This window comes from Coenobita brevimanus, chromosome 56 (assembly GCF_032717465.1).
Source record: "Coenobita brevimanus isolate Jiangsu-jjx chromosome 56, ASM3271746v2, whole genome shotgun sequence".
NCBI lineage: Eukaryota > Metazoa > Arthropoda > Malacostraca > Decapoda > Coenobitidae > Coenobita > Coenobita brevimanus.
Window position 1 is genome coordinate 38080653 of NC_137009.1, and position 12500 is coordinate 38093152.

The following is a 12500-nucleotide window of genomic DNA, read 5'->3' on the forward strand; positions in this document are numbered from 1 at the left end:
TGGGAATAATAGGCAGGTACAGTCGGCATCAAAAGTTCTGTCATCTCTCCGTGGGCTTTGAAAATCGAGATGAATCCACAACAGACATTATTTGGGCCACAAGTTAGTGTCATCTGCGTTGATTGTCGCAGATTGTACCCCTGATTTGCATAGACCTTGGGAGAACCGGAGAGGGGAGAGAACTTTTGAAGCTGACTGTACATTATGCAAAATAAATAACTAAACAAATAAAACTGAGAATATTGGGTACAAAAAATCTTGAATTTGGCTCTGTTATCTTGTTTTTGTTTATTTTCTTGGAAGGAACGGTTTACGGGCTCCTGGCCTTTGATTCCTTCTTCCTTGCATAAAAAACGACTAAATATAAGTACTTTTGAATATGCAAAGACAAAACAAAAGTCAGCATTAAAGGTATGAGGGAGAATATCTGAATGTAATAAGCAAACAAGATTAATGACAAGTTATGCTGGTACATGTAAACCAATCAATATTAATGTATTACTTGAGATTATTCAGGTATAGGCAGCCTTCTACACCCAAAAATACACTGTCATATCAAACATCTACACCCAAGAGAAATATCAGACAAAATATTCATGTATACACAGCCATTTATTCCAAAAAAAGTCATTTCCAACATCTACACCCAAGAGAAACAGACAAAATATTATGTGTAGGCAGCCTTCTACACCCTAGAATACAGTTACATCAAATATCTACACCCGAGAGAAGTATCAATATAATCATGTATGCATAACCTTCTGCCCCCCAAAATATCACACATCTACACCGGAGAAATATCAAACAAAACACTCATGTATACACAGCCATCTACACCCAAAAAGTCATAAAATCTACACCCAAGAGAAGTCAGTTCAAACAAAATATTCATGGTTTTGCAGCCTTGTACACCCAAAAAATTGTCATAAACATCTACACCCAAGAGAAATATCAGACAGAATATTTATGTATACCCAGCCATCTACAGTACACCCCAAAATACAGTCACATCAAACATCTACACCCAAGGGAAAACATCAACACAATATTGGATAAAGAAAATTGCAGGATCAGGATTTTCTTTTATAAATAAGAAAATGTTGATACAAAAAAGTGTGTGTTGCATATATTGCATAATCAGTAAAAGTCTCTGCATATAAAATATAGTTCATATAAAAGCCGGGGTAGGGAGTGGGGGAGGCAAGGAGGGGGGCATATTCTCGTGGACCAAGGAGGCTCCCTATCACCTTTTCCATAGCAGTTTAATTCAGCATGTAATAGCACGTGAATATTCCCTTGTATGCTATGTACGTACACTGGATATTTAAAAGTGTAAAGGAATATTTGAGAAGTTAATATTCCCTTATGTAGGTCTTGCTGTAGATATTAGGTATGTAAACTATTGATATTTGAGTAATGGGTAGGGGAATATTCGGATAATATTTCCGTATGTCATGTAGAGACTGTATTTAAAAGGAAAATTATCAGAGAATATTTGGTACCTCAGTATTCCCCTACATAAATTATTTCCACATTAGAGAGAGACAAATGTAAAGTGAATATTTGATACATTAATATTCCAACGCACGTAAACTGTCGATATTTAGAATACTTGGATTATTAATATTAGGCAAACTGGAAATTACCTTGTTTCAAGTATATATTTTGTGTACATTTCCAGACGATTTTATTCAGCAAAGGCCTCGTACTGAAGGGGTGAATTAAGGCTGTATCAAACCCCTCCAGTTCCAGGCCTAAGCTTAATAAAATCGTCTATTAAGTGAAATTAGGAAGTGTAATAGGACTGGATGGTGTAATTAGGAAATGTAATAGGATTGGATGGTGTCACTAGGAAATGTAATAGGATTGGATGGTGTCACTAGGAAATGTAATAGGATTGGATGGTGTCATTAGGAAATGTAATAGGATTGGAAGGTGTAATTAGGAAATGTAATAGGACTGGAAGATGTAATTAGGAAATGTAATAGGACTGGAAAGTGTAATTAGGAAATGTAATAAGACTGGAAGATGTAACAGGAAATGTAATAGGACTGGGAGATGTAATAGGACTGGAAGTTAATCAGGAAATGTAATGGATTGGAAGGTAATTGGGAGATGTAATAGGACTGGAAGGTGTAATTAGACTAATCAAACTGGAAAGTACAATTATCATACAAGAGTTCTATAATGCAAAATAAACTGCTATGGAAAAGGTGTTAAGGAGCCTAGTAACCAAGGAGAATAGGACCTTAACACTTTCAGTACTGTCTTCACTATTCCATCATTCTCAGCTGCCTTCATTTTCCTTTCAGCTCAGTGATACGGCTCCAATGAAAGGGTTAATGAAGGCTGTTTTCTATTTAATTATATAAAAAATCATAAAATCGTCTGGCGATTTTTAAAAAATGGAAAATTATCACGTCCAGTAAAAATATAAATAAAAAAAGTACAGAAGGCAGTCGTTAAAAAAATATTAATAAATCTTAACCATTACAAGGCAAGTCATCACATGTGTATTTTGTCACCAGACGATTTTACTCAGCTACAAAAAAAATATATATAAAATGCACTCCACAGGGTTAAAGTCAGTTATGCTGTATCCCTATAGAGAACAGATAACTCACTACTTCCAGACGATTTATATGCACTAAAATCGCCTGAGGAAGCAAGAAAATACCCCCACACGATTATGAGATGACAAAAATTGCACAGAAATCGCTTGGGGTAGCAGTATACCTCCAGACAATTGACTGAAATCGTCTGTGGAGCATAAAACCACTTTTACTACTTCAAGACGATTTATGTGCACTAAAATCGCATGGAGTAGCAAAAATACACCCCCAGACGATTATGAATTGACAAAAATCGCCTGGGGTAGCAATAAACCTCGAGACAACTGACTATAATCGTCTGTGGAGAGCATAAAACCACTCTCTTACTACTTCAAGACGATTTATATGCACTAAAATCGCCAAGGGTAGCAAGAATACACCCCAGACGATTGAGTTGACAAAAATCGCTCTAAAATCGTTTGGGGTAGCAATGTACCTCCAGACAATGGACTATAATCGTCTGTGGGGAGCATAAAACCACTCTTACTACTTCAAGACGATTTATATGCACTAAAGTCGCCTGAGGAAGCAAGAATACATCCCATACGATTATAAAGTGACAAAAATCGCACTAAAATCGCGTGAAGTTGCAAGAATAGACCCCAGACGATTATGAATTGACAAAAATCGCACTAAAATTGCCTAGGGTAGTAAGAGAGCACCGGCAGACGATTATAAGTTGACAAAAACCGTCTGGAGGTTGTATGTTGAAAGACACGGTACTGAAATATTGAGTGTACCCCCCTCCCAGCCCCCCCTCCTCCCCCCTACCCCGGGCACTATCACAGGGGGTGCCTGCTGTTGACTAGAGCCCCGCCCAACCCCGCCTACGGAGCGTATTGTAGGTGCCAACTCTTAACGCCATTTCCCTAGCGATTCAGTCTGCACATTACACCCAAACCTCCTCTTGTTATTTTATTCACTATCACTAATATCGACATAATTTGCATCAGTAACACAAGGGGATGGATCTTGAGGTGTAACGTGGAGAGTAAACGGCTAAGGAAAAGGCGTTACGTAACAATCACCGGCACTTAGGATACGGTAAGTCACAGGGGGGGTGGGGCGGGGTGGGCAAGGCGTAGTTTTTGGGGGGATTCAGGGGCGGGTGCATGGTCACTGGCTGGTAATAAAAGGGATCTGACACCCCGCCGTAACGTGCTCCATCACCTCCTGCTTCAGACTGCAAACTTGATCCCTTAGCCTGTTCACCACCGCCTGCAGTTCCATATTTTCCCCTTTCAGGTCCCTCACTTTGCATTCCAGTCGGCCGATTCGCTCCAACTTCCTCCGCCGGCACTTGGAGGCTGCGATTCGGTTCCTCAGTCGCTTCCTCTCCAGCTTGATCCTCTCCTGACTCTCCATGTTGATTGGGGATAGCGGAGGAGACGCAGCAGGGACGCACTGAGGCTCTTCTTTAATTGTTACGTCGTTGTTTGAGATGTGTGTGGTCGCCGGCGCGGGGCCAGGTCCAGGTGCCTCCAACTGCGTGTACTGCAAGCCGGACTCTGTGACTGCTACGGTTGTGCTTGTAGCCGTTGCGTTCAGGTGGTGAAGATGGTCCAACTGCTCCTGGAACCCCTTAGCGAACTCCTCAGCTTCAACGGTCGCGGTCTTGGCCGGGAAGAAAAATTGGTGCGGGGGTGCTGTTTGTGCCGGCCCCAAACTCTGCTGGATTATGAGTCTTTCCAGCTCGGGGGAGGCGAGTTTGAGCTGGTTGAGGTCTGGGGAGGTTAGTAGGGGGTTGAAAGTGGTGGGTGCACGCTGTTTCTTGGCTGGTCGGGTATTTAGATCAAGGGTGAGGCGCCTTTTCATCTGCGTCACGCTCTCCCTTCCCAAATTATTGTACCCATCCTCGTACATCGTGGTCTCCATCACTTCAGCACACCGAACTCGTTAGTAGCCAGCCGCCCTCCCTTCTAGCGGCCAGAGCTTATCACACCAGTATTTTCCAGTTTATTTTGCACTTGTATTGTCCTTTTGAACAGTTTCCCGCAACCACCTTACTCCCCAGCAACTGCAACCCGTGCCTAGTTAGTTTTTAGCACAGCACAGCCTACCACAGCAGACACAGCACGAGTAGATTCCGAGAGGGAGTGTGTGTAACGTCTCTCCTCCTCGATGGCTGGCGCGGCTATGAGTCATCCCGAGCCAGGCTGATCTTATAACTCGTCGTCATCGTCTAAAAATAGTAACATCACGTCATTTTCCCTCGCTCTCATTGGTTGCTGGTGACATCATTGATTTCGCGGAATATCTCGGCGCCTCGCTATTGGCTAGTACCGGGAACCGTGGCGGCGCGCCATTGCCAGATTTTCACCCATCTTTCCATATATCTCCCTATTTTGCCATATCCTTGAGTCTTCTACCAGTTTGATTAGAAGAATTTAGTACACAGGACATATTTTCTACTTTTCTGTACCCTTACTGTAACTTATATATCGAAAATAAATTGTTAGTGAGTTGTTTTGGTGGTCTGGCAACGTGGCACAAGATTATGGTCCAAACTTTCGACCAATCGGAGTGTAGGAGTGGAGGCGCAGAGTTTGAAATATTTCTTGGAGGATTCTCTTCAATTCTTCTCGAAAGAGTACGAAAATCCTTCAGTATATTGAACTGAAATTACACCTGCACATAGAGATAATCAGGAATGTTTTGAAATGTTGTTGTTGATGGGGATGCGTACATAGAGATGCGTGACAGTGAACTTGCATATAATCGAATGGTATACCCTTGTGTTTATAATCGAGCGCCGTACCGGGAACTGAGAGAGGGAGGGGGAGGAGAGAAGGAAGATTGGAGAGAGGGAGGAGGAGGAGAGAAGAAAGATTGGAGAGAGGGAGGAGGAGAGAAGGAAGATTGGAGAGACGGAGGAGGAGAGAAGGAAGATTGGAGAGACGGAGGGAGAGGAAAATGGGGATAAAGTAAGGGAGAGAAGCTTGTAATGAGAAGAGGAAGACAGGATAAATATACGATGATGGAGAGAAGATTGAGCGACAAAATTGTAAAGAGATAAAAAGGGAGAGGAAAAGTTGAGAAATATTTTATGAAAGGGTAATAACAGAAGGAAATAATCTAGAAGGGAGAAGAGGAAGGTAGGGTAGAAATGGTGAAGGGTAAGGTAGAGAATATGGAGGTAAGGAGGGAGAAAGAGAGGGAGGGAGAAGGGAGGAAAAAGGGCGTGATAACGTTTGATCTACGTTTACTGGGTGACTGGTTTAGGGAGTGGCAGGGGGAGGGGGAGGGAGGGAGAGGGAGGGGGAGAATTGGGAGTGGCTCAAGATGGAAGAAGGAGGTGAGGGAGGAGGGAGGGGCCGGAGGAAGTAAGGTAGAGATGGAGGGGAGAAGGTGGGAGTGGTTGAGAGGAAATGAGAGAGGAAGAGATAGGAGAGGATGGAGTGCGGAGATAAAAATGAGAGAGAGAGAGAGGGGAAAGTGATGATAGATGGAAAGAAAGAGGATGTGAAGAAGAGAAAGTAGAAATTGAAGGATAGAAGGATGAGGAGGAAGTGAGAGAGAGAGAGAGAGAAGGGATGATAGATGGAGGGAAAGAGGATGTGAAGGAAAGCAGAAATTGAAGGATAATATCTGATTTCATTTCCTCCATTCCCGTAAAATTTCCACCTCAATTCAGTCAATATTGAGTGATGTTTATTCTCACTTTTTCCTGCCAGTTTCGGCCCCTGCAGTTCAAAAAGTCTCTATGAATAAAAGTTGTCAGGAGATATCAAGAATAAAATTAAAATAGTAATAGTAGAAGAAGGAGGAGGAGGAGGAGTACGGTAATAATAATAATAATAATAATGATGATGATGATGATGACTGATGATGATGATGAAAATAATAATAATAATAATAATAATAATAATGATAATAGTAATAATAATAATAATGATGATGATGATGACTGATGATGATGATGAAAATAATAATAATAATAATAATAATGATAATAGTGATAATAATAATAATAATAATAATAATAATGATTGTGATATTGATGATGATGGTGATATTGATGATGATGATGATGATGATAATGGTAATGATGATGATGATAATAATAATAATAATGATGATGGTGATAATGATGATGATGATGATGGTAATGATAACAATAATAATAATAATAATAATAACAAGACCACCGTAAAATTGACCAAGGACAATTTTGATAAAGAAAAACTTGCCACAGCCATTGCCTACTTGAAGCCGAGGTATGGTGGTGGCCTTGGGCTGTGAAGGTCACTGATCCTTTACATGTCACCTTAGGTCATCACAGTCTATAAGTCCTCCAAGTTCAGTGGCTCTAATCCTTCAGGAAAAATTAGCTGACATCCGGAATATCCAGAAAAGTACTTCTTATTGCTCTTCTTTCCTTTACAGGTGGCTTTACATTGAGTGACAAGCCAAATGGTTTCCTGTAAGCCAAGAAACCATTTACAACGCTGGGTGGTAACCATATAACCAAACCATACGTGCTCCCTACGTGTCAGCAAGTGGGTTGGTGGAGGGTTAGTGCCCCTCCCCATAAAACCAATAACTCAAAGTCAAATGGCCACTCCTTACGGGATTATGGCGTCTGGCAATTGATACATAGATAGATTATTATTATTATTATTATTATTATTATTTATTATTATTATTATTATTATTATTATTTTTACCCTAGGCGATCTCAGAGAATAATCCACCGACAGGAACTATACTCCTAGCCACAGTGCTTCCGTCTGAAGGCTACTGTATATTGTAGTACACCCCAGTCGGAGGAAGTACGGAAGAGATTGAGGGGGGAAGGTGGGAGTGGCTGAGAGGAAAGGAGAGAGGAAGAGATAGGAGAGGATGGAGAGCAGAGATAAAAATGAGAGAGAGAGAGAGGGAGAGAGAGAGAGAGAGGAGAGAGAGAGAGAGAGAGAGAGAGAGAGAGGGAGGGAGGTTTCTGAGAGTGTCCCGAAGTCAGTTTTTTTTTGCGTCAGCTGGGCCATCAACCTGACTGAGTTTGAAGGATCTAGACCACAGTGCCTCCCAGTGATGCCATTTACGTTTCAAGAGGGAAGAGCGCTAAGAATATTGACAGATATAAGAAAGCTTCCTACAGGGGTGTGTGGAGCTTTGATAATGATGATAATAATAATAATGATAATTTTAATAATAATATGGTAATAATAATAATAATAATAATAATAATAATAATAATATCGTAATAATAATGATGATAATAATAAAAATAATAATAATAATATGGTAATAATGATAATAATAATAATAATATGGTAATAATGATGATGATAATAATAATAATAATATGGTAATGATGATAATAATAATAATAATAATAATAATAATAATAATATTAATATGATAATAATAATAATAATAATAATAATAATAATAATGTCCTTGCGTTAGAAGGCCTGGAACCTTTTATGTGACCAACTTATTATTATTATTATTATTGTTATTATTATTATTATTATTATTATTATTATTATAGTGTTAGTACGATGAAAAGTTCGATGAAGGTACAGTGAATGATGGAAAATAGTGATAGAAAGTAGTTGTTCTTTCTTTTCTTCCTCTTTTGTTATTTTTATCTTCATTTGCCTTTTCATCATCATCATCATCATCTCCTCCTCCTCCTCCTCCTTCTTCTTCTTTTTCTTCTTCTTCTTCTTCATCATCATCATCATCATCATCATCATCATCTTCCTCTTCGTCTTCATCTTCTTCTTCCTCCTCCTCCTCCTCCTCCTCCTCCTCCTTCTTCTTCTTCTTCTTCCTCCTCCTCCTCCTCTTCTTCTTCTTCTTCCTCCTCCTCCTCCTCTTCTTCTTTTTCTTCTCCTCGTCTTCCTCCTCTTCTTCCTTTTCCTCCTCCTCCTCCTCCTCTTTTGTAAGCTCATCTGAAACGAGGTGCCAGGGGACCGTAGACATAAATCGTCCTAATCCTTCAGTCCACCATCCTCCTTTTGGGCGGTAGGGAGAGAGATAGTGCCACCCCGCGAAGGCCCCCTCTCCACCATCCGTCATAGGGCTGAAAGGGTTAAATAAATCATTGTAATGGATTTTTATATGAATGTACAGTATGTATTTATGTATTTGTTTATTTATAATGAGAAAGGAGAGAGGGAGGGGTCGGGTGGAATGGGGAGGGAGGGATGTAGGGAGGGGGAGAGGGGGAGGGAGGGAAGAGAGGGGAGGGGAAGGGAGAGGGGTGGAGTGGGGAGGGAGGGATGTAGGGAGGAGGAGGGGAAGAGGGGAAGGGAGAGGGGTGGAGTGGGGAGGGAGGGATGTAGGGAAGAGGGGGGAGGGGAAGAGAGAGAGATGGAGTGGGGAGGGAGGGATGTAGGGAGGAGGAGGGGAAGAGGGGGAGGGAGGGAAGAGAGGGGAGGGGAAGGGAGAGGGGTGGAGTGGGGAGGGAGGGATGTAGGGAAGAGGGGAGGGGAAGGGAGGGAAGAGTGAGGGTAAGGTAGGATGGAGATTAGGGGAGGAGAAGGGTGGAGTGGGGAGGGAGGGATGTAGGGAGGAGGGGAGGGGACAGGGGTAGGGGAGAAAGGATGGGGAGGGAAGGAAGAGTGAGGGGAAGGTAGGAAGGAGATGAGGGGAGAGGAGGGAAGGAAGGGGATAGAGAGGGGGAAAAGGTGAAGACATTTTTGTGTAATTGATTTTGAGGGGAAGGGAAGGGAGGAGGGGAGGGGAAGGGAGGGGGAAGGGAAGGAATAGGAGGGGAAGGGAAGGGAAGGCAAGGAAAGGGGGGGAAGGGAAGAAAGGGGAGGGGAGGGGAAGGGAAGGGAAGGAAGAGGAGGGAAGGGGAAGGGAAGGGAAGCAAGGGGAGAGGGGGGGGGGAAAGAGTGATAGGTGTGGAGGAGGTAAGGTGAGGGGAGGTAGATAGGGAAGGGAGAGGGGGAGGTAAGAGGGGTAGATAGTGAGGAGGGGAGGGGAATAGAGAGGAGGGGAAGGAGAGAGAGAGAAAGCAACAAGAAGGTAAATGAGGGAAGGGAAGGAGAGAGAGAATCCTTAGGGAGGGGAAAGGAGGAAAGGATATGTTAGAGAGAGAGAGAGAGAGAGAAGGGAAAAATGGAGAGGGGAGAAATTTTAGGGAGGGGAAGGAGGAAGAGACAAGGAGAAAGAAAAATGGAAGAGAGGGAGGGGAACGAGAGGGGAGAGAAGAGTTAGGGAGGGGAGGGAGGGGGAGGAAACTTAGTGCGAGAGAGAGGGGGAGGGGGAGGGAAAGAAGTAGTAGAGAGGGGGAGGAGAGGGGAGGGGAGGGAAAGAAGTAGTAGAGAGGGGGAGGAGAGGGGAGGGAAGAGGAGAGGAGGGGAGGGTAGGGGAGGGGAGGGTGTAGGTGTAAGAGGTAAAGGGCAAACTACCACCCACACACCTCTCATGGGTGGCTGGAATGTAGTGTAGGTGGGTGGGTGTGGGTGTGGGTGAGGGTGGATGTACGTGGGTGTGGGTGTGAGTTTGGGTGTGGGTGGGTGGAGAAGTGGGAGATATACATATGGGTGGAGACAGGTAAAGGAAGGTGAGTTTGTGTGTGTGTGTGAGAGAGAGAGAGAGAAAGAGAGAGAGAGAAAGGAAGGTGTGTGTGTGTGTGTGTGTGTGTGAGAGAGAGAGAGAGAGAGAGAGAGAGAAGTAATAAAAATGCATCGCCCGGCGTCAAGGGGTTAAGGTTTCTTCATGTAGGATGAGACGCTGATAAGAATACGTATTATATTCTTGTCACTCCTACAGAGAAAAAAATAGTGGTAGTAGTAGTAGTAGTAGTAGTAGAAGTAGTAGTAGTATTTTGGTAACAGTAGTAGAGGTAGTAGTAGTAGAAGTAATAATAATAATAATAATAATAATAGAAGTAGAAGTAAAAATAATATTAATAGTAGTAGTAGTAACAGTAGTACAAGTAATAATAATAGTAGTAGTATTAGTAGAAGTAATGAATAATAATAATAATAATAATAATGATAATAATAATACCGGTAATAATAATAGTAATAATAATGAAACTGGTGCCGGCAATAATAATAATAATAATAATGATAATAATAATAGAAGTAATGAAATAATAAGGAATTCATTATAATTTTACATGTGAATCTCTAGCCATTGTATTGCCTGATAAGCCATAAATTAGACATAGCTAGAAGTTATAATAGTTGTTGATTAGGCTCTCCCACACCCACCAGTCCCTCTGTCTCATGCCGGCAGGAAATAAGTGAGAAAGTACAGTAGTCTTTTATATATTTATTTATTTTTTACCTGCCATACGCGGGTCACACTCACTGAAAATTTAGTCCTGGTTAAAATTTGATGAGCCTTAGCTATAAAATAAGAATGAGTCTCCTTGGTTGCTAGTCAAATGCACCCTTCAGTCTGACTACACTTGGTCAGTTGAAAGAGGCTAGGATTGTGTGTCAGGTTTGAACATATGCGCTGTTGATAGATGTACTAGATAGACATGGAGAGATAGATATAATAAACAGGGAATGTGTGTGTGTGTGTGTGTGTGGGTGGGTGGGTGGGTGGGTGGAGGGGAGGGGAGTGTAGGTGGATAAGTGCGTGTGGGTGGGTGGGTGTACGTGAGAGAGGTCAAGACGAAGTTGTGGGTGTGTGGGCGGCAGTAATGGGGTGGGGTAGGGGGAGGGAGGTGGTGGAGGGAGGTCGTGTAAGTACTGTGTGTGTGTGTGTGTGTGTGTGTGTGTGTGTGTGTGTGTTAGCGACCCCTATAACACTGACTTTAAGTATTACCAAAGGAAGGCGTGATAATATTTCATCCCTCGAGCAGATACATTACTTACTATCTTCACCCTTTTAACGCACTCCTTCACGTGGTGGCACAGATATGGCCGGCCGGTGGAGTGGCTATACAGTAATACAATCCTCCCTCTCTCCCCTCTGTCTGTCTGTCTGTCTGTGTGTATCTTTATATCTATCCATGTTTATCTATGTGTATATCTGTCTATCCATCCATCTATATCTATCTATCCATCTATCTATCCATCTATCTATCTATTGAAAAAAAAAACAGACTGATCCTATGACAATACGGTAGTCAAGATGCAGTCAACTTTGCAGTAACCTTTCCTTTGATTTCTTCCAGGGAACAATCTTGCCCACCTCTGGCCTTAGGTTCCTTCTTTCTTGCATCAAAACACACACACACACACACACACACACACACAAACACACACACACACACACACACACACACACACACACACCGTATATCCTTTTTTGGGGGGAATTTTGTCAAAGTTTTTTCCGAAGTCAAGAAACCTGAATTCTCCTCGGTTGAAGCTCCCTAACACCTTTTCTTAAGCGGTTTATTTTATTTTTAACACTTTTTCCACAGTCAAGAAGCTGGTAGTCTCATAGGTTGAAGCTCCCTAACACCTTTTCATAAGCGATTTATTTTATTTTTAACACTTTTTCCACAGTCAAGAAGCTGGTATTCCCATAGGTTGAAGCTCCCTAACGCCTTTTCTTAAGCGATTTATTTATTTTTTACACCCTTTTTCCACAGTCAAGAAGTTGGTATTCTCTATGATTGAAGCTCCCTAACACCTTTTCCTAAGCGATTTATTTTATTTTTACACCCTTTTCCACCATCAAGAAGCCTGTATTCTCATCGGTTGAAGCTCCCTAACACCTTTTCCTAAGCGATTTATTTTATTTTTACACCCTTTTCCACAACCAAGAAGCTGGTATTTTCGTCGATAGCAGTAGTAGTAGTAGTAATGATGATAGTAGTCGTAGTCGTAGTAGTAGTAGTAGTAATGATGATAGTAGTCGTAGTCGTAGTAGTAGTAGTAGTAGTAGTTGCAGAAGTAGTAGTAGTAGTAGTAGTAGTAATGATGATAGTAGCCGTAGTAGTAGTAGTAGTTGCAGAAGTAG

At 42.0% G+C, this 12500-nt stretch overlaps 1 protein-coding gene across 1 annotated transcript; it reads right to left on the reverse strand.

Moving 5' to 3' along the window:
• Nucleotides 1–3392: 3392 nt before the first annotated feature.
• Nucleotides 3393–4734, reverse strand: Jra (Jun-related antigen). Its single transcript, XM_080273954.1, has one exon. The coding sequence runs from the start codon at nt 4485–4487 to the stop codon at nt 3729–3731; it is 759 nt and encodes a 252-aa protein (XP_080130080.1). The 5' UTR covers nt 4488–4734; the 3' UTR covers nt 3393–3728.
• Between the last annotated feature and the right edge of the window lie 7766 nt (nt 4735–12500).